General features: G+C 42.6%; 1 protein-coding gene across 3 annotated transcripts in view; it reads left to right on the forward strand.

Annotated features, from left to right (window-relative positions):
* Window positions 1-21,168, forward strand: part of HIPK3 (homeodomain interacting protein kinase 3) — a 95,112-nt gene that overhangs the window by 12,359 nt on the left and 61,585 nt on the right. For all 3 annotated transcript variants that reach the window (XM_070762424.1, XM_070762440.1, XM_070762431.1), the window contains exon 2: window positions 16,338-17,439. In XM_070762424.1, coding sequence (XP_070618525.1) covers window positions 16,340-17,439 — 1,100 coding nt within the window. In that variant the 5' untranslated portion in view covers window positions 16,338-16,339. The remainder of the gene's footprint in view (window positions 1-16,337; window positions 17,440-21,168) is intronic.

The raw sequence follows: 21,168 nt of genomic DNA on the forward strand, positions 1-21,168 counted from the left end.
ATTGTTTCTTATTTCATTTTGGGATTTCTCTCGGTAAAGCTTCTATCCATTAGTACTTAACTATGGTAATATTTTATTTTTGACTTATTTAAACAGTAGCTGAGAAGGTATTACTGTCCATAATCACTGCCTATAACCAGGAAATGGGTCCTATCACACACAGTGAGCCGCAAACCTAGGCATGAAATTAGATCTTTAGAAACTTGTGAAAGGCCAGCAGGGTCAGGGCCATCCTCCAGAAGGGGAATGTTCTATAGCCGTGATGGTGAATCTATGGCACGCATGCCACAGGTGGCATGCAGAGCCCTCTCTTCAGGCATGCAAGCCGTTGACCAGCTCAGCTCCACTGCACATGTGCATGTGCCTACCGCCGGGCAACTGATTTTTGGGTCAGACAAGCCCATGCTTTCTTCTCACTTTCTGCGACTGGTGCCTTCCCAGATCTCTGGAGATTCCACCCAGCGCTATCTGGGCATGCACGACTTCCCCCCATTCCCAGCTCTATTTGGGGATAGGAGCTCCCCCCCCAGCACTGTTTTGGGATGTAAGGCCAAAACGGGGGTTGCACATGCACGTGCAGGGGGCGGGGCGTGCAGGAGGGGCAGTGCATTATGGGTGTGGGCACTTGTGCACTTGGGACAGCGCTTGCACACTTTCGGCAGCCGAAGGAAAGAAGGTTCACCATCACTGTAGTATGGACTACACTGTTTTGTACGTTGCTTTGTAAAACAAAAGCAAAACAGATGTTCTGGCACAACTGTTTCTTTCAAATTCATCCTGGCTTCTAGTAATCTGTTTTTCCTTTCTGAGTAACGGCATGTTGATCTTTTCTGGAATTCCCTACGTACTAAAGTCAGAACGACTGGTCTGGCTTTCAGTCTCTGGGTTTTTTAAATTCTGTTTTTAAAAATTGAAGAACAATGTTAACTCTTCGTCAATCTTCTGGCACTTTTCTCTGTATTTCAGGAGTTCTCAAAAAAATTGGACAATGTTTCTGAGATCACATCTGCCGCCGGTCCCTTTAGCACTTGGATATAATCCATCTGGGCCCACTTGAAGCAAATGTATTCAAGGCAGTTAGGAGATCTCATACCAGTTCCTTATCTCTTTTAATCTGTATTTCTCTTATTTACCTCCTCTCTCACCATACTAATGCCTCAACAGATTAGATAATTTTCCCCCTAGTTATTGGCTTTACTTATTTTGTATGGCCATTTTTTCCTTTTATGAAAAGACATGCAAAATAGAAATTAACTAACTTAGACTCTTTTTTGTTCCCTAAGCAAATGATCATCTTCTCTAGTCAGTGACCTGACTGCTTCCTTTTTCTCCATTGGGTCAATGTGAGAATCCAGGATGGGTGGAACAACAGTCAGTTGAGTAGAGGCCACAGGCTAGGACCTGGCTCCCTGAGGGCCTCAAGGAGCTTGAATAATAGATCCTATGAGAATTGCAGATAGCTTGACTGATCCCTTTCCTGTCTCAGCCTTTACAGGAACAAGATCCAGTTCTGAGACCATGTTTACTCCCATGGCAGCTGGCCTTAGACAAGGAGACCTGCAGTGGATTGTACAGGCAATCAGCCAGGGGATTGCTAAAGGTTTGCAGCAGAGTCAGCAATCTCAGTTCAACCTGGCAAGCAGAGAGGGCTATCCATATTGATCCTTGGCATCCAGAGAGGGAGGCTGAGGATTTCCAAGGACCTTATTCTCCGGAACATTCTGCCCATAGTCAAGTCTTCCCTTTCGGAAGGAGAGATTTGGGGAGAAGGGGAATTTTCACATTATGAAGGAGAACCTACTCCTTTAGCCACTTTTAGAAGGTTGTTCAATCCTACCTTATTCAAGCCTTTGCTCTCCAAGGCTTGTAGCATGGCTCGCCTGGAGAATGAGACTGCGGTTCAGGAACCCAGTAGAGAGTTGGCTGAACAGGAGGACTTCCTATTTATGGAACAAACAGCTGAGACAGAGGCTATTCCCATCCCTAGAATGTTGCTGAATATCATAAAGAGACAGTGGGCTACCCTATAGGTATATTCTTGGCACAGTGGATTAGAGCACACGCTTTATGACATAGACTTGGAGCTGCTTGACTTGGTCCAGGTTCCCAAGGTAGATACACTAGTGGCGGCCTTGACATCCTCAGTCCTACCACCAGACGCCGAGAATTATTTGAAGGTGGAGGAGCAAAAAGAGGAGATGGCTCTTCATAGATCTCATCAGGCAGGCTCCTGGGCAATTCAAGCTTCCATTGCAGCTTCATTTTTCACCAGAACATAGGTTAGATGGTTCAGGCAGCTGCAGACGTGGATCCCGCTGGAGGTATGCACTCATCAAGACACTTGCAAAATTCTTGCAGCGGCAGAATACACAGCAGATGCTTCCCTGAATGCAACCAGGTTTTCAGTGGGGAGAAGCTATTTGGAGAGACTCTGGATCCACTTTTGGTGGAAAACAGGGACAAAGTCCTTCCATCTCAGGGTAGGAGGTTGGATTCCCGTCCCTTGCCCTACTTCAGATTCCTTTCAGCAGGGGAAAACTGGGGCAAGCTTTCTCCATCAACACGCCCACCTACCATTCCCAGAGTTGTTGTTAGAGGATGTCAGCAGGCTCAGGGCAGGTAGCCTTTTTTGGGCAACAACAACAAGGGGCTTAGACACCCTAAATGACATCAAGACTCAGGGCCCGTCCCCATAGGGAGTTGCTCAGCCTCTTCGCAGATTGCTGGGACAAGATCACAAGGGACTCCTGGGTCAGGAAGATGATAAGATCAGGGCTCTCCCTGGAATTCCTTTCTTCCCCTCCAAGTCATTTTCTGTGCTGTCCCATTTCCAAGGACCCAGTATGGCAGAACCTCATGGCATTGGTGATCCAGCATTTGCTGGACATACGTGCCATACATCTAGTACCTAACAGTCAGTGGGGGCAAATCTTTTACTCAATGTTATTTGTTATTCCTAAGTCTATGCGAGTCTGGAGAGCAATACTGAACCTCAAGGAACTCAATAGACATCTGGTCTACAGGAGTTTCAAAATGCACTCCCTTCATTCCAGTTTAGAGGGTATTTCTAGGGAGACTTCTTGGCTTCCATGGACTTGTCAGTCGCTTACCTCCATGTACGTATTCATCCATGCCACAGACAATTCTTTAGGTTTTGCTATGTCGGGCATCATTTCCAATATGCAGCTCTCCCGTTCGGCCTGTCTTCAACCTCATGGGCATAGTTCCCTCTAAGCTGAGCAGTGAGCAATCGCTCACTGAAAAATCATCATCAACTCAGAGTTTTCCAAACCTGCCCAGAAGCCGAGAGGGAAAGAGTGAGAGGGAAGGAGAGAGAGAGGAAGAGAGGAAGAGAGAGAAACAGATAGAAAAAAGAGAGGAAGGAAAAGAATGGGAGTAAGGAAGAGAGAAAGAAAATCAAAATCTAGTTTGAAACTAGCTCAACTATTTAAGTGGCATTTTGATATTGGTAGAGTTGCCCTATTATGAGCTCACTGTTATAGACACACAGTACAGTATTTTATTTTGAAATTCTCTGAGGCAAAACAGGGTGGGTTTTTTATTTGTTTGTTTGTTTGTTTATTATTTCTGTGCCGCCCAGTCCCGAAGGGACTGCCGCTCAGACACTATACTTTTCCGCCCACCCCCCCAAAAAATTAGAGGGAACACTGCATGGGTATTCATCAAGATCATGGCTGCTCTGGTAGCTCACCTCAGAGCCTGGCTCATGCGCATTCAGTGCTATGTGGATGACTTGCTAATCCAAGCAGCCTCCTGCTTATAGGCGGAGCAGGATGTAGACACAACAATATAGGACTAATATGCTGCCCTTCTCTGAAGACTCAGGGTGGCTCAGTCAACCTGAACAAATGTCATTTGACACCCACGACAAGGCTGTTGCACTTGAAGGCACTCATAGATATGGTTTCTGGACAGGCATTTTTGTCTCAGGACCACCAGGACAGCTTCAAGGCCTTGCAGGTCAGATTCATACATAAAGAGGTATTCCATTAGCGGTGCTGTCCCAGCTCCTGGGGGCAATGATTTCTGTATTGCTGAGGTGGCGTTCAGCAGGCGTGTTCTGCAAAGAGTGCATGAGATGAGGACTTCAGACCAGAGCAGTGCCTGTCTGTAGGACTGCCAAGCTTTGGTATGCCCCATCCTGGATTCTCACATCGACCCAATGGAGAAGGGGCATTGGTCTTACCTGAGATACCCTTTCTCGTGGAGGTTGACGGGAGAATCCAGTTCAACTTGGTGGACTGTCTGTTCCTATGTCTGAGAGAAGAGATGTTTGGACTAAAGACGGACGACAGGATTCGCTTTGTCTTCATTTTTAACTGGAGAACGTCACCAGGGAGGTGTATCCTCACAATTTCAATACAGTCTATAGAGCTAGAAGACTAGAGTGACCCATCCTAGATTCTCCCATTGACCTCCATGAGAAAGGGCGTCTCAGGTAAGACCGACAGTCCGACACCCCTTCTTTTCTGCATGTACCCAAAATACTTTTGTGACATCTAGAATACATTTCAAGCCTTTGATGATTTTGATTTTAAATTTTTCTGATGCCATCCTTAGAGATTAGATTATTCTCTGATACTGATATTTTTTTCTGTAATCATTTCTTAAGCTTGTTTTTCTTTCCCAGATCAGTTTATCTTCTACAGTTTATTTGTAGTCTTAATATTTTAATTGGATGCCTCCCATTTTATTTTTTGTATTCAGATTTTAAGTATCTCATTTTTCAGAATTTTCCATTTTTCCTAAACGTTTTCCCCCCTTCAGGATTCAAATACTTTTCAGGTGCTTTTTTCAAGGTACTATGTTATAATATTGGCTGCTATAATTAAAATAATTGGACATACCAGGGCTTATTTTAAAAAGATGTAGGTCAAGTGACTGGCATAATAATTGCCTTCTGTGTGTATATCATATGCCTGAATTTAAAATACATAATACAGGTTTTGAAAAACTCCACAACATTTTATAAAGTTAAAAAGATTAAAACATTCCACTTCGCAAAAAATAGGGAGGGGAAATGGCAGATATAGAAAATGAATTACAGTGTGGGGATGTGGAAGATTTTTGTAGGGTTATGCAATGAAGTTGATTACAAAAGGAAGTATTTCTTCCCACATCACATAATTAGCTTATGTAATTTGTTATGCTAGTCTTGCTATATGAATTTAACAGAGATTAAGCTTCAAACTTCATGGAAGATGTGATTTAGAAAAGTAATGAATTAGGAAAATGCTTTTAAAAGCTTTTCTGAATTCCCACCATTTTTTTTCTTTTTCTCTACCAGGTATTTTTATCTCTAGCTAGATTTATCATCTGTAACAGCATTATACAATAGCTGCTATATTTAATATATTTTCAAATATTAATTTCCCTAGGTGTTATACTATCTTTAGAAGTTAAAAGAAAGTTAACTAGAAAGAAGACTAGCTGGAGAGGGGTGTGGTCACTAGCCCTGCGAGACAGAATCCTCAGCGCTCTGGCTGGAGGATATCCGAGTCCCCCTCATTTGGGGGTGTCGATTCTGTCGAATCGGCCCAAAGCCTCCTTGAAGGGGAAGTGAAGAAGAGGACTTGGCAAAGGATCCGTTTTGGGGTCGGCATACCCCACGGACAGACTGCCACACCGCCTCTACCGGTGGCGGTGTGAAGCTGCTTCAGTCGCCATAGCTGCAGCTCGATTGCGTAACAGGAAGAGAAGTGCTAGTATGTTGGAAGTCATCTGGAAAGAAGAAAGGAATTTCTAAAGAGTTGTACTGGAGGTGGAATGGAAGTAAATTGTGAGTTATGTTGAATGATTTGCCAATTTTTTTCTTTTTAAAGAGAACTGCTTTTTGAATAAGAGGAAAGAAAGCTGAACAAGGCAGCTAATTAGTCCTGGAACTCTTCAATGTCTATTGACTAGATTAGAAAGTGATAGCTAAGACCCAGGTGGCAGCTTTTGGATGCTTAGTTTGATTAAGACTTGATTTAAAAGAATTTAAATTGCTTAAATTTTGGAATCCTTCCCTGTTTGGACTAAACTTTTTAAAATTGGAATTAAAGCTTTTTTTCCTTGTTGGATTAATGGTGCTGCCATCTATTGGAAGAAGGTCTGCTGGTGGGAGAATTATTTGCTTACTTAATTAACATCTGTTGTTTGGCCTTGGAAAAAGAAAAAAAAGAACTTAACTGGAGGACAGACATTCTTTAAAAAGCTGATAAGAGAAGAAACCTTGATCGTGGTAATTCTGAGTTGGATGCAGGAGAGGCGGGGCAGGCATTCCCAAAGCACTCGGAGAAAGCTCACGAGGGGGGGCACGCACCCGACAAGGTATTCCTCTCTGAGCAACTGAGTAATGGTCTGAGACTAAGGGGCTTAGAAGTGTTGCCTTTGTCATGGTCAGACCATTTTCTACTGCGGCTTGAATTCCTGGCTCCAATCCTCCCCCGCAGGGAGGCGGAACCAATTAAGTTGTTCCGTCCCAGACGCCTGATGGATCCAGAGGGCTTTCAGAAGGCACTTGGGGTTCTTCCAGATGCACTCGTCCACAGTTCGGCAGAGTCTCTGGCTGAGGCCTGGAACAAGGCTGCAGCAGAGGCCCTTGACCGAATTGCGCCGTTGCGACCTCTCCGTGGCACTAGACCCCGTAGAACTCCATGGTTCAGCGAGGAGCTCCGGGAGTTGAAACGCCAGAAGAGACGTCTAGAGAAGCGATGGAGGAAGAGTAAGTCTGAATCCGATCGAACACTTGTAAGAGCTTTTATTAAGACTTACAAAGTGGCGCTCAAGGCGGCAAGATGCGCGTATCATGCCGCCTTGATTGCATCAGCGGAATCCTGCCCGGCCGCTCTGTTTAGGGTGACCCGCTCCCTTCTTAATCAGGGGGGAGTTGGGGAGCCCTTGCAGAGTAGTGCCGAGGAATTTAACACGTTTTTCGCTGATAAAATCACTCGGATCCGAGCGGACCTCTACTCCAATTGGAATACAGAGTCGACTGACAACGAGTCAGTTGAGGTGACTGGGGCACGTACTTGTCCACCTGTCTGGGAAGAGTTTGATCTGGTGACACCTGATAAAGTGGACAAGGCCATTGGAGCTGTGAGTTCCGCCACCTGTTTACTGGATCCGTGTCCCTCCTGGCTGGTTTCGGCCAGCAGGGAGGTGACACGGAGCTGGGTCCAGGAGATTGTCAATGCTTCTTTGGGGAGGAGGTCCTTCCCGGATCCCTACAAGGAGGCACTTGTGCGCCCCCTCCTCAAGAAGCCTTCCCTGGATCCAGCCATTCTCAACAAGTATCGACCAGTCTCCAACCTTCCCTTTATGGGGAAGGTTGTTGAGAAGGTGGTGGCGCTCCAGCGCCAGCGGTCCTTGGAAGAAGCCGATTATCTAGGTCCTCAACAGTCAGGATTCAGGCCCAGCTACAGCATGGAAACTGCTTTGGTCACGCTGATGGATGATCTCTGGCGGGCCTGGGACAGGGGTTTATCCTCTGTCCTGGTGCTTCTTGACCTCTCAGCGGCTTTCGATACCATCGACCATGGTATCCTTCTGCACCGGCTGGAGGGGTTGGGAGTGGGAGGCACTGTTCTTCAGTGGTTCTCCTCCTACCTCTCCGGTCGGTCGCAGTTGGTGTTAGTGGGGGGTCAGAGGTCGACCTCTAGGTCTCTCCCTTGTGGAGTGCCTCAGGGGTCGGTCCTCTCCCCCCTACTATTTAATATCTACATGAAACCGCTGGGTGAGATCATCCAAGGGCATGGGGTGAGGTATCATCAATATGCAGATGATACCCAGATTTACATCTCCACCCCTTGTCCAGTCAGCGAAGCAGTGGAAGTGATGTGCCGGTGCCTGGAGGCTGTTGGGGTCTGGATGGGTGTCAACAGACTCAAGCTCAACCCGGATAAGACGGAGTGGCTGTGGGTTTTGCCTCCCAAGGACAATTCCATCTGTCCGTCCATTACCCTGGGGGGGGAATCACTAACCCCCTCAGAGAGGGTTTGCCATTGGGTGTCATCCTCGATCCACAGCTCACATTAGAGAAACATCTTTCAGCTGTGGCGAGGGGGGCGTTTGCCCAGGTTCGCCTGGTGCACCAGTTGCGGCCCTATTTGGACCGGGAGTCACTGCTCACAGTCATTCATGCCCTCATCACCTCGAGGCTCGACTACTGTAATGCTCTCTACATGGGGCTACCTTTGAAAAGTGTTCGGAAACTTCAGATCGTGCAGAATACAGTTGCGAGAGCTATCATGGGCTTTCCTAAATATGCCCATGTTACACCAACACTCCGCAGTCTGAATTGGTTGCCGATCAGTTTCCGGTCACAATTCAAAGTGTTGGTTATGACCTATAAAGCCCTTCATGGCACCGGACCAGAATATCTCCGGGACCGCCTTCTGCCGCACGAATCCCAGCGACCAGTTAGGTCCCACAGAGTTGGTCTTCTCCGGGTCCCGTCAACTAAACAATGTCGTTTGGCGGGACCCAGGGGAAGAGTCTTCGGAGAGGGGCGGCATACAAATCCAAATAATAAATAAATAAATAAAGAGCCTTCTCTGTGGCGGACCCGACCCTTTGGAACCAACTTCCCCCAGATATCAGAGTTGCCCCCACCCTCGTTGCCTTTCGTAAAGTTCTTAAAACCCATCTCTGTCGTCAGACATGGGGGAACTGACACATCTCCCCCGGGCCTATACAGTTTATACATGGAATGTTTGTGTGTGTGTTTGCTTTTAATAATGGGGTTTTTAGTGTTTTTTAAATTATTAGATTTGTTTTTTACATTGTTCTTGTTATTGTTGTGAGCCGCCCGAGTCTAAATAAATAAATAAATAAATAAATAAATAAATAAATAATAAAGCACTCTCGTAGCCGCTTCGCTGGGAGCGCTTTCGCCAAGAGCTTCCTGAACGCCTGCCTAGCCCCTCGCAGCTGCTTTGCTGGGAGCGCTTTCGCCAAGCGCTTCCGAAACACCTGCCCCGCCCCTCTCGCAGCTGCTTCGCTGGGAGCGCTTTCGTCCAGGGCTGTCAGCAAAGGGACTGCAGGATAGGCGGGGCGGGCATTCCCAAAGCGCTTGGAGAAAGCAGTCTCGCAGCCGTTTCACTGGGAGCGGTTTCTCTGAGCACTTTGGGAACGCCTGCCCCGCCTCTCCTGCAGTACCTTCGCTGACAGCCCTGGACGAAAGTGCTCCCAGCGAAGCGGCTGCAAGAGGGGCGGGGCAGGCGTTCCCGAAGCACTTGGAGAAAACCTTCTCAAAGCCTCTTTTCTGGGAGCGCTTTTGCCGAGCCAGCCCTTTCGCAGCCGCCCCTCTGCTCCAGCCCTGCTCTCCCAAAAGTTGGGACTGCCACGTCCTGGCGGATTCCATCCCTCTGGCCAGGACAAGAGGATAGTGGCGGCAGTGGCAGTTTCCCTTTGAGAAGCAGCAGCAGCACCGGGAATGTCACATCCACTCCCCCCACCCGCCGCCCCCCTTCCCCGAACAAGGATCCGAATGCCGGCAGTAATGGGCAAAAGGGGTGAGTTTTGGGCTTGCACGCATTATTCGCTTTTCCATTGATTCCTATGGGAAACATTGTTTCATCTTACGAACTTTTCACCTTACGAACCTCGTCCTGGAACCAATTAAGTTCGTAAGACGAGGTATTACTGTATTAAAGATAACATGATTGGAAAAATAATATTCTTGGGATCCCCCCGCCCCCATTTATTGATTTGAATACTAAAAGATGCACAAAAGTTATGGTTTTCTTCCTGTTATTTTTTCTGCTAAAACATTCAAGCACATCCCTCCAATTTTTAATATTTTAATTCTTTGGCCCTTCATATCGCTAGTCAAGTTCATCTCTTTATTTTAAATAAATTGTTATAAAATATATTAAGCTTCAGTCAGCTTTTAAATATCCCAAAATTGCATTACGTAGTTCAGACAACTTATACAACTAGTATTTTTGGGAGAAAAAACCTTATCAATTTTTAGGGGAAATCAATTGGCAGCAGTCAAATTAATGTCACCAGACTGTTCTGCTTAAAGGAAAAAAACAAACAAACACTTGGGTAACCTTTGGGTCATGAGTTTGGAGTTCATGCCTAAGGTAAATGATAGCTTCCCCAGACCTATATTGTTTATGTATGGATGTTGTGTGCATGTTTTTTAAATTATGGATTTTTAGTTTTAAATATTAGATTTGTATTGTATATTGTTTTCTATTACTGCTGTGAGCCACCTCGAGTCTACAGAGAGAGGCAGCATACAAATGTAATAAATAATAACAACAACAACAACAACAACAATAATAAAGCAACTACAAAAAGGGTAAAACTCTTGTAAATTAGTGTGTAAATGCATAAATTTGTTGTGGCTACTTAACATGCAGATAAGTAATATTATTTAAACATTAATGTGTTTTTCTCCCTGTGGAATTGGCTTTTTAGAATTCAATTCAATTCAATTTATTAGATTTGTATGCCGCCCCTCTCCAAAGACTCGGGGCGGCTCACAACAGTAATAAAAAACAGTATAATAATGGAACAAATCTAATAATAAAATTATATCAAAAAACCCCAATTTAAAAACCATACATCACATACATACCAAACATAAAATATAAGAAAGCCTGGGGGAGATGTCTTAATTCCCCCATGCCTGGCGATATAGGTGGGTCTTGAGTAACATGCGAAAGACAAGGAGGGTGGGGGCCGTTCTAGTCTCCAGGGGGAGTTGATTCCAGAGGGCTGGGGCCGCCACAGAGAAGGCTCTTCCCCTAGGGCCCGCCAAACAACACTGTTTGGTCGACGGGACCCAGAGAAGGCCAACTCTGGAACCTTATCGGCCGCTGGGATTTGTGTGGTAGAAGGCGGTTCCGGAGGTATTCTGGTCCAATGCCATGAAGGGCTTTAAAGGTCATTACCAACGCTTTGAATTGTGACCGGAAACCGATCGGCAGCCAGTGCAGGCCACGGAGTGTTGTAGAAACGTGGGCGAATCTAGGAAGCTCCACGATAGCTCTCGCGGCCGCATTCTGCATGATCTGAAGTTTCCAAACACTTTTCAAAGGTAGCCCCAAGTAGAGAGCGTTGCAGTAGTCGAACCTTGAGGTGATAAGGGCATGAGCGACTGTGAGCAATGACTATGTTTCGGCCTCCAGGAAGGACGTCTTCGTGACGTCAAAGCTCCACCCATGGAATTCCCTATTGGGATTCCCCACCTCCTTTCCAGCCTCCAGATCGGCCGAAAACGCTGCCGCCGATCGCAAAAACGGCACTCTGTCGGGCGCCGGCGCCTGGCTATAACCATCTGAAACAGCCGGGCACTTCTCGGCGGCCTCCCGAACCCAAATGTCCGGGTTTGGCGTTCGGGAGAACACTGAGAAGCCCCCCGGCTGTTTCAGAAGGTGACAGCTGGGCGCCGCCGCTTCTCGGCGGCCTCCTGAACCTGAACCCGAAAAGTTCGGGTTTGGGAGAACGCCGAGAAGCCCCCCGGCTGTTTTAAAAGGTGACAGCCGGGCGGCGGCACCCAGCGGAGCGCCATTTTGCGATTTGCGGTGGGTTCGTAAGCCGGAAAAAGTTCGTAAGAAGAGGCAAAAAATTTCCGAACCCCGGGTTCGTATCTCGAGATGTTCGTATCATGAGGGGTTCATATCACAAGGTACCACTGTATATCCTGAGGTTGCGGAAAAAGTAAAAGTCACATGGCACCAAGTCTCGACTGCATGGCTGATGGAATAAGCTGGTGGGATACACATTCACAATTGCATCTTGGGTGGTTTATGAGGTGTGAATCTAGCATTTACATGTTGCAGCAACAATTCATTCTTGTGCTTCTGAACTCTGCTTAATTGCTTCAAAATGGCATAGGTGGAAAACATATCAAGACACAGTTGAACAAGTAAAATGTAGAGTTCTTTGGTGATGACTTTAAGACACTCATTTTTTATAGAATATGCATATGTAGCAAATGGTGGTGATTATATAGAGAAGTAAATACCAGAACTCCAAGGCAGCAACATTCCACAGAGAACATGTTTATTGGACACATCATATCAGCACAGCCAGTGAAAACCAACTCGAAAAGTTTCCTGCAGTTACCATGTAATTAAAAGAGCAAAAGTTTCCCTTTTCAAGGTGTCACAGATCACATTGACCAAGCAAAAGAGTTGGCGGGCTCCCTCCACCACTGCTGATCCTTTTCCTACTGCCACCCGCTGGGATTATCTTGATTTCCACGGGAGAGGTCTTTAATTTATTTGAGACTGTATAGCTATTTCCTCCTCATCCTTCCCCATGGTGTGTGACAACTATGAAGCAGCACAAGATGGCTTCAGCCAGGTTCTATTCAGAGTTAACAATAGGGAAACAATAGGGGATGCTCATTTCAAGGATTATTAATATTACATATTAAATTATTCCTACTTAAACTAAAATTATTGAGGTAGATACTGTACACTACTTATTCACTATAACATGTAAGAGCTTATGTCTTCATTCCAGAATTTAAATAAGGCTTATAAGTTGACAGTCAAAGTACAAAAGTTAAAGTTATTTTAAATCATTATCTAACAGCTAGAGGGTAAGCAAGGAGAATTTCCAAGTTATAGTTTATAGGTTGAGGTTTCTAAAGATCACACTATTTTTATATTCTATGACCATGTTTGGAATATTTATAGTTAAATTATGGGCTGCATTTTTTAATTTTTTTTAATAGTTCAGATTATCAGTTTTGGTTGATATAAGCAGAAAATGCCTGAAATCTAGCTCCATTTCTGTCTAGTTGAGCCAGGCCAGGAACCCTTGGTTAATTGTTAATGTGACTGTATCACTCCCCCTTCTAGCCTGAGAAGTGAAGCAGTGATCTTAAGTGGTCATCACTTCCATGTTTAAACCACATTCGGCTATGATTGGTTAGGAAAATAGGGTATAGGTTTATGAGTAAATATTTTATATGTCCATTTATAGTCCTAGCAATAGCAAGATGATCACTACTTTGAGTTATGTGTGCTACATGGCTGTTCTACTTCTCATAAGCTAATATTCTATTTTCAGCCCTGGTGGTAAAAGCTTATGTGATGTTAAAATAAATTTTAGCTTTTGCATATGAGGTGGTTGTACCAGACTGTCTTTTGCCAATAATAGCAACATTTTTGAGGAACAGCTCTTTCTTTATAGTTGAAAATGGTTTCTATATTGTTGTGCTAATATTAAAAATCAATATTCCCTATTCAGAAATTTAATTTAGGTTTGATTCAAGTCAATGTAGTGCTTAAAAAAATAACTCAGAAATTTGATTAATTAATTGATTCTCCCATTCATCCATCAATTTCAAAAGAGCTTGAAACTTTATGGCAGTGTTCTCAACTTTGGGAACCTTAGGTTGTGTGGATATGCTGGCTAGGGAAGTCTGGAAGTTGAAGTCTACACAGCCTAAACTTTCTAAGGTTGAGAAATGCTGCCTTACGTTCATGTCATTCCATTTGAGAACTTTTGGCAAACTACATTGGATCTGTTGTTACTCATGAGAGCCTTCAGATCTCATTTTTTCCCCTTTGGCAAAATTCATTTTCTTAAATGTCATATCTGAGAAAGTGGATAGGCTGTTCACCGTAATGAATTGTCTCCTATATTGATAAAGGATCTGTTTTTTTAAAAAAAAATTCTTTAAATTATTGTATTTGCTTATTGTTAGCAAAGCAGTACTTTTTTAATTAATTCAAAAGCACACCCACTTAATTAACAAAGTAAAAACAAAATGATATATTAATCAGGTTGCTGGATTGCCTATCACAGATTCGCAAACTATGGACAATGAATTTATTCAAGCTTTGTAACTGTTTTCAGAATAAAAAATTAATAATAAAAATCTTGAAATAATAATGATTATTTATTACATTTGTATGCCACCTGATTTCCAGTTATTTTGGGCAGCTCACAGTAATCAAAGAAATTACAGTAAATCAAATTAATTTTTAAAAAAGATGGAAAGTGCAAAAAAGATGGAATAAAGCAAGGGGTTCAGTTTCCATTGCTAAAGGCCTGTGTAAAGAACCATACCTTCATTGCTCTTCTGAACAACAGAGCCAGGTCATGCAGGGACCTCATTCTGGAGGGCAGGTACATCTACATAGATATCCTGAAATATGACGTTGTAATTAAAGGAACTCAGGGCTCATTGACCTTGCAAGATCATTGTGATAATATGGGAGACAGGTGGTTCCTCAGACCGCTAAGCCTTAGGCCTGTGATGCTGAGCCTATGGCACATGTGCCACAGGTGGCATGTGGAGTCATATGGTAGGGTACATGAAGTGTTGTCCTAGGTCAGCTGCAGCATGCATGCACGCACTGGCCAGCTGATTTTGGGGCTTTTCCCTGGCCATTTTCACTCTCCTCTGGCTTAAGGGAGGACTCCTGAAGCCCGGGGATGGCAAAAAACAGACCAACGGACCAATCAGAAGTTTGGATCTAAACTTCCAGTTGGCTGGTTGGGCCATTTTCGCTCTCCCAGGACTTCAGGGAAGCCTCCTGAAGCCCAACAATGGCAAAAAACACCCCAACTGGCCAACCGGACGTTCGTTTCCGAACTTCTGTTTGGCAGTTTTTCACCATTCCCGGGCTTCAAGAGTCCATTATGAAGCCTGTGCGCATGTGCAGGTGGCAATGGGGAGTATGTACATGTGCAGGGAGCAGGACGGGGTTTGCGTGCATGTGTAGCAAGTATGGATGTTGATTCGCAAACACGCGCTAGCGCACATGCACACCATTTTGGCATATGAACAAAAAAGGTTTGCAAACACTGCCCTATGCCAAGTAGGACTTTATAGGTAACAACCAGGTATTTGAATTTCATTCAGAAGCAAACTGTTTAATTTTGAAGAATTTGATCGGAAAATCATTTCATTGCTGGGTTTTTTTGTGGCTAGTAGTTATTTAAAGGGTATAATCTTGTTTTGACCTTCTCCCAGAAGTTTGAAACTCCATAACTAGGAGTAAAGGCAAATGTTTGTATTCATGCACAGTTGACTTTCAGATCTCTTACACTTTTGCAATAAAACAGCAACTTAGTCTAATTTGTCTCCATTCTCCCTTTTCTTTGTATCTCTAAAAAGCCTATCTCCTCTGAAAAGGCACTCTTGAGTTGTAGCGCACACTTTCTATCTCAACATGCTTTATATAGTACCGTAATAAAACATAGTGTGTAACTTTCATCAAGCACTGAAGTCACTTGGTATCTCTATTTAATAAGATCTGCTATTTACCTAACAGTTAGAAATAATCCTTCCAGTTTAATATCCAAAATGTAAAGTTTAGTCTTTGAAAAATCACTTTATTGTCCCCCCCCCAACCCCCCCCCCCAAAAAAAACCCTTGCAGGACCATTCATTTCATACACTATGCTACCTACCATTGTATCATTCGTAGACATTGCTACAGACAAAGAAATATAAAAAAGGTCTTGGGTGGAAAGCCTTTTTTGTGATTTTTATATTAAATATTTTATACTAAACTTATACAAATAAAGTCGGGAGCTAATTTTACTTTTTTGTTGAGAAATTAGATAAATATGTAATTTTGTAGTTCTTAGAATGATGAATATCCTTTAAACTCTGTTCTATATTCTCAGTGATTAGTGAAACAAGAACTTTGAAGGCCAAAGAGGATTCTTTTGATGTAGGAAGCCAATTGAAGAGTTTGAGTTGGATGATGCATGTTTAAGCCATCTGTATAGAATCATAAGTTGGGAAGAAACGAAGTGTTTTTTAATTTCTGTGGTGATAAAGCCATGTAGTTTAAACTCTGATTAATTTCCATTATTGAATTAGATGGAAAAACAGTTTCTTTTTTATATATTAGACACAATTAAAGTTTTTGCCAAAAACTTAAATCTTCTCCACATTTGTGACATCAATTTAAATAGGTTCTGCTTTTACAGTTGTTTCATAGTAGTTAATAGGAATTTGCTATTAGCACTGTGCTATAACTTTGAAAACTGCTTTTACTTTAAGTTAGTTGAGTGGTAAACATTCAAAATCTGTTTTGGTACACTGTATATTTTTTCTAAAGATAAATCCACAGTAACTGAATTTAAACATGCCTGGGATAAACATATATCCATCCTAAGATAAAATACAGAAAATAGTATAAGGGCAGACTAGATGGACCATGAGGTCTTTTTCTGCCGTCAGACTTCTATGTTTCTATGTTTCTAAAAACAGAGGAAATTTGTCCATTACTCATGTATAAACCATGTGAAACATGTAGCAGCTTCAGTATTGAATGTACAAAATAGCTTGGTTTTTTTTGATGGGAAACAACAGAGTATCTTAATATGTTCTCTCTCTTTCAGGTATGGCCTCACAAGTCTTGGTCTATCCATCATATATTTATCAAACTCAGCCAAGTGCCTTTTCTAATGTGAAGAAACTGAAAGTGGAGCCAAGTACTTGTGTATATCATGAAAAAACCTACCCACAGCTCTATTTGAATGGTAAAAATTTTGGAATCACTCAGCCTCCCAGTAGGGTTGGTGCTTTCTTGCAAGCTACAAATATATTTGACAGACCTCAAAGAGAGACTTTTTTGTTGCAGACCAGCACTGTTGGTTTAAAAACTATTGCAGGTGCTACAAAAATCTTAGCAGTGCAGGCACGGCAACCTCAAGTGGAAGCACCTTGGCCTGGGACACAGGAAAGTGAGTTGAACATCTTGGACCGTCCCCAGCAATGTGGATTGAAGCGTAAGAGTGAAGAGTTAGAAAACCAGAGTGGCACAATGCAGATTGTTGATGAACTGCCTATATTGCCTGCTATGTTGCAAACAAACTTGGGAAACCCAATGACAGTTATGACAACTACCGCAGCTTCAAAACCAAATGGTACCAGTGGTGATGGAGATTATCAGTTAGTGCAGCATGAGGTATTATGTTCTGCAAAAAATACTTACGAGGTTCTTGATTTCCTTGGGCGAGGGACTTTTGGCCAAGTCGTAAAGTGTTGGAAAAGAGGGACAAATGAAATAGTGGCAATCAAAATCCTGAAGAACCACCCATCTTATGCACGCCAAGGACAAATAGAAGTGAGCATATTAGGAAGATTAAGTACAGAGAATGCTGACGAGTTTAATTTTGTGAAAGCCTATGAGTGCTTTCAACATCATAACCATACTTGCTTAGTTTTTGAGATGTTGGAACAGAATTTGTATGACTTTCTGAAACAAAACAAATTTAGCCCTCTTCAGCTAAGGGTAATTCGGCCTATTCTGCAACAGGTGGCCACTGCACTGAAAAAACTAAAAAGTCTTGGCTTAATACATGCTGACCTCAAACCAGAAAATATTATGTTGGTGGATCCAGCACGGCAGCCTTATCGAGTTAAGGTAATTGACTTTGGATCTGCTAGTCATGTATCAAAGACCGTCTGTTCAACATACCTGCAATCTCGCTATTACAGGTATGTACCTACTATCTTACCCCTGAAAGCTTTGAGTTCTTTACATTGACTTATGTAACTAAATAAGTTTGTTTTTCAGAGTCCAAAATGCATAAGGTTTGGTAAGAATACTTCTTTAAATAGCTTCTGGCAGTATTTGACTAATTAAGTAGAATATCATTGTTTTGTTATGTATACAGATCCTGAGAAGCACATAATTAGAATAATTATTAGAAATTATATTATAAGTATTAGCTTGTATCTTTGAATGTGTTTCTCCCTTCCAGCGTTGAGAGTACTGTCCATTGGAAAATGTGTAAAACTAAAAATGCTTTATATTTTTTCACAGTCAGCTCCAGTCAGTTTAGATAATAGAGATGGCAGATCATGAAGGGATAGTTGGCAGTTAGCCTTGATGAGTCTGCTTATGCACCATGTAAAAACCTGCCATTAGATTGAATGAGCAACATGAACCATGTGAAAAATGCTATGTACAAGTGGAAACAATTAAGTTCATATTCTGAAATTATCTTACTGGGGAAATGAAGCACACTCAGGACTGATCAACACATTGTTACAGATATCAAAATGGTTTCTAATTTGTTCTGAGATTTTGGGAAAGTTTCCAATATAGCCAGCAAAGGTATTTTGTTCAGATATGTATATGGAGAGCATTTGGGGGAACAGTTTCCTTTTTCCTTTTTTGATAAATAAGCCTTATTTCATCTGCCTATATTTTACATTGTTTATTAAACTAACAGACTTCTCCACCCCTTTTTCTACAATTCCAAAGTTCCTTTGATTAAAAATCAATGACTTGATTATCCACCATTTCCAACCAGGCAAAAAAAAATTAAAATTGCAGTGTAAACTTTTACAAAGGACGTCTAAGGAGGTCTAACTTCATTCACCAACTATAATGCCCATATATATGGTATGGTCTTGCTCAGCTTGCTTCATCATATCCCTTCTTATAACCCTCATCACTCCAAGACAAAAACTGTCTATCCCATAATCATCCTTTCCTCCTCGGCTAAAGCAATCCTAATTCAAAAAGCAGAAATTATAATGATTACAATTCCCTTACCCATTCTCTGTTATGATAAATTAATCAGTGGGACCCAATAGGAAAGCAGTAACTTCATCTCTAAATGGTAGTCAGTGTAGTCAGACTGAAATTGAAGATCAGGAATGGGGCAAGCAAGAGAAAAAGTCAGATACAAATACAGCTTCAGCACTGCTGTATTATGAAGTTTGAAGGATTTTCTGTTTTTGAATGCAGGATCTTCTCTTGGCTCCAGCTGCTCATTAAATGGTTGTAAAAGGCTGTACAGTGATACAAATTCCAAAGAGAAAAGGTAATTAAGAGATTGCATGGGTGTGTAGATTGCACCTGTTGATATCCCCTTGAAAAAGTGTCATTTAAGAAGGTGCCAACAAGTGTGTGTGTATGTGTATGTGTGTACCAAAATATGCTCAGAATTACTTTTTCTCCTTTCGAGTCTGGATCACTATGCAGCTGATGATTAACTGGATAGAGAGGTTACTGTAAGTAAGGATTTGTATTTGAGTAGACCTGTTACTGCTGAGGAACCTCTTATCAAACCCAAGCATCCTCATCTCCCAGCCTTCTGGTTCTGGATTTACTTTGGAGAATAAGGAAAAAAAAGTAAGCCTCTGGGTCAATTACAGTAGCTGTTCGGTTCTTGCATTACCGTATACCATAGATGCCAGTCATGATGGACCCTTCTCCATAGGTATGATAAGGTATCAATACTCTGCCTCTTTTTCTAAGGGAATTTTGGGGGATCTGACACAGGATGGACCCTTAAATGTGTTTTTCTAAGGTTTGCAATATTTTCTGGGTGATTGGATAGAGAAAATAATGTAAGAAAAAACCATAAGTAGTCCTCACTTATGGGGTTGTGAGGGGTCAGACATGACTTCGCAACTGACAACAAGTTCTTGCTTAGTGATCATTCATACTTATGACAGTGATGAAAAAGTAACTTTACAACCAATCCTTACATTTATGACCTTTGCAGATCTGTAAAGCAAAGGAAAGCTGAAGTAAAATCATAAGCACAATCATAGTTTCACTTAGCCACTAAATTGCCCTTCAGAATTTTGATTGCTAAATAGGGAGTAATGTAAAGAATCACATTCAGTGATACCTTGTCTTACAAACTTAATTGGTTCCAGGACAAGGTTCTTAAGGTAAAAGGTTTGTAAGACGAAACAATGTTTCCCATAGGAATCAATGGAAAAGCAATTAATGCATGCAAACCCAAAATTCACCCCTTTTGCCAGCCGAAGTGCCCGTTTTTGCGCTGCTGGGATTCCCCTGAGGCTCCCCTCCATGGGAAACCCCACCTCCAGACTTCTGTGTTTTTGCAGTGCTGCAGGGGAATCCCAGCATTGCAAAAATGAGCGCTTCGCTGGCAACGGAAGTCTGGAGGTGAGGTTTTCCAGTGAAGGGAGCATCAGTGAAATCGAAGCATCGCAAAAACACCGAAGTCCTCGAAACCCCACCTCCGAACTTCTGTGTTTTTGCAGTGCTGCAGGAGAATCCCAGCATCGCAAAAATGAGCGCTTCGCTGGCAACGGAAGTCTGGAGGTGAGGTTTTCCAGTGAAGGGAGCATCAGTGAAATTGAAGCATCGCAAAAACACCGAAGTCCTCGAAACCCCACCTCCGGACCGCTGTGTTTTTGCGATGCTGCGATTTCACTGTGGCTCCCCTTGCTGGGAAACCCAAGCTCCGGACTTCTGTTGCCAGCGAAACGCCCATTTTTGCACTGTTGGAATTCCCCTGCAGCATCACAAAAACACGGAAATCCAGAGGTGGTGTTTCCCATGGAGGGGAGCCTCGGGAATCCCAGCAGCACAAAAACGGGTGCTTTGCTGGCAACGCAAGTCCGGAGGTGGGGCACCCCAGTGGCGGTGGTGGGTTTGTAAGGTGAAAATAGTTTGTAAGAAGAGGCAAAAAAATCTTAAACCCCAGATTTGTATCTCAAAAAGTTTGTGTGATAAGGCGTTTGTAAGACAAGTTATTGCTGTACTTTATTTGGCCAAGGGTGATTAGATTCCCAAGGAATTTGTCTCCTATGCAGAAGCTCTCAGTGTACATGTAAAGCAACAGAATTCATCATCATCATCATCATCGTTGTTAGGACTCTGTCCATAACTGCTGAGTTGGCAATATATTACTCTGCTCATACATTAACAATCATCATCATCATCCCAATAAGAATGGGATGTAAAGAAAATAATGATAAATGATGATATTCAACCTTATGGTCATTGAGTAAAATCTTTACTGATTGATTTACTATATTGTGGAGAGTGCATGTCTTAACTGAGGAAATGCTGTTGGCTTTCAGACAGTACTTCAGATAGTAACAAATAGCTTTGAAGAAATGTCATTTGTATCAATATATATAATTCTTGTGATTGCACTATACAAATGATCAATTGACATGTGAATGATGTTAAATCGGGAATGGAGGGGGAAGGATAAGTCCAGCCAATTTTCTATTATTAGAAATCTATCAGTAGATCAGGGGTTCCGGCTTTATTATTATTGTCAGGTCCATTGTCCAGCAATTCCTAAACCTTTGCCATTACATTCCCCTTATTGAATATATTATTGTATGTATAAGCTTATAATATATTCCTTCCCTAACAATCCAAATACCAAATAAATAGAAACAATGAAAACAGTACTATGGAAAAAATGGATTTCTTGTGAC

The sequence above is a fragment of the Erythrolamprus reginae genome, chromosome 1 (assembly GCF_031021105.1).
Source record: "Erythrolamprus reginae isolate rEryReg1 chromosome 1, rEryReg1.hap1, whole genome shotgun sequence".
Classification (NCBI taxonomy): Eukaryota; Metazoa; Chordata; class Lepidosauria; order Squamata; family Dipsadidae; genus Erythrolamprus; species Erythrolamprus reginae.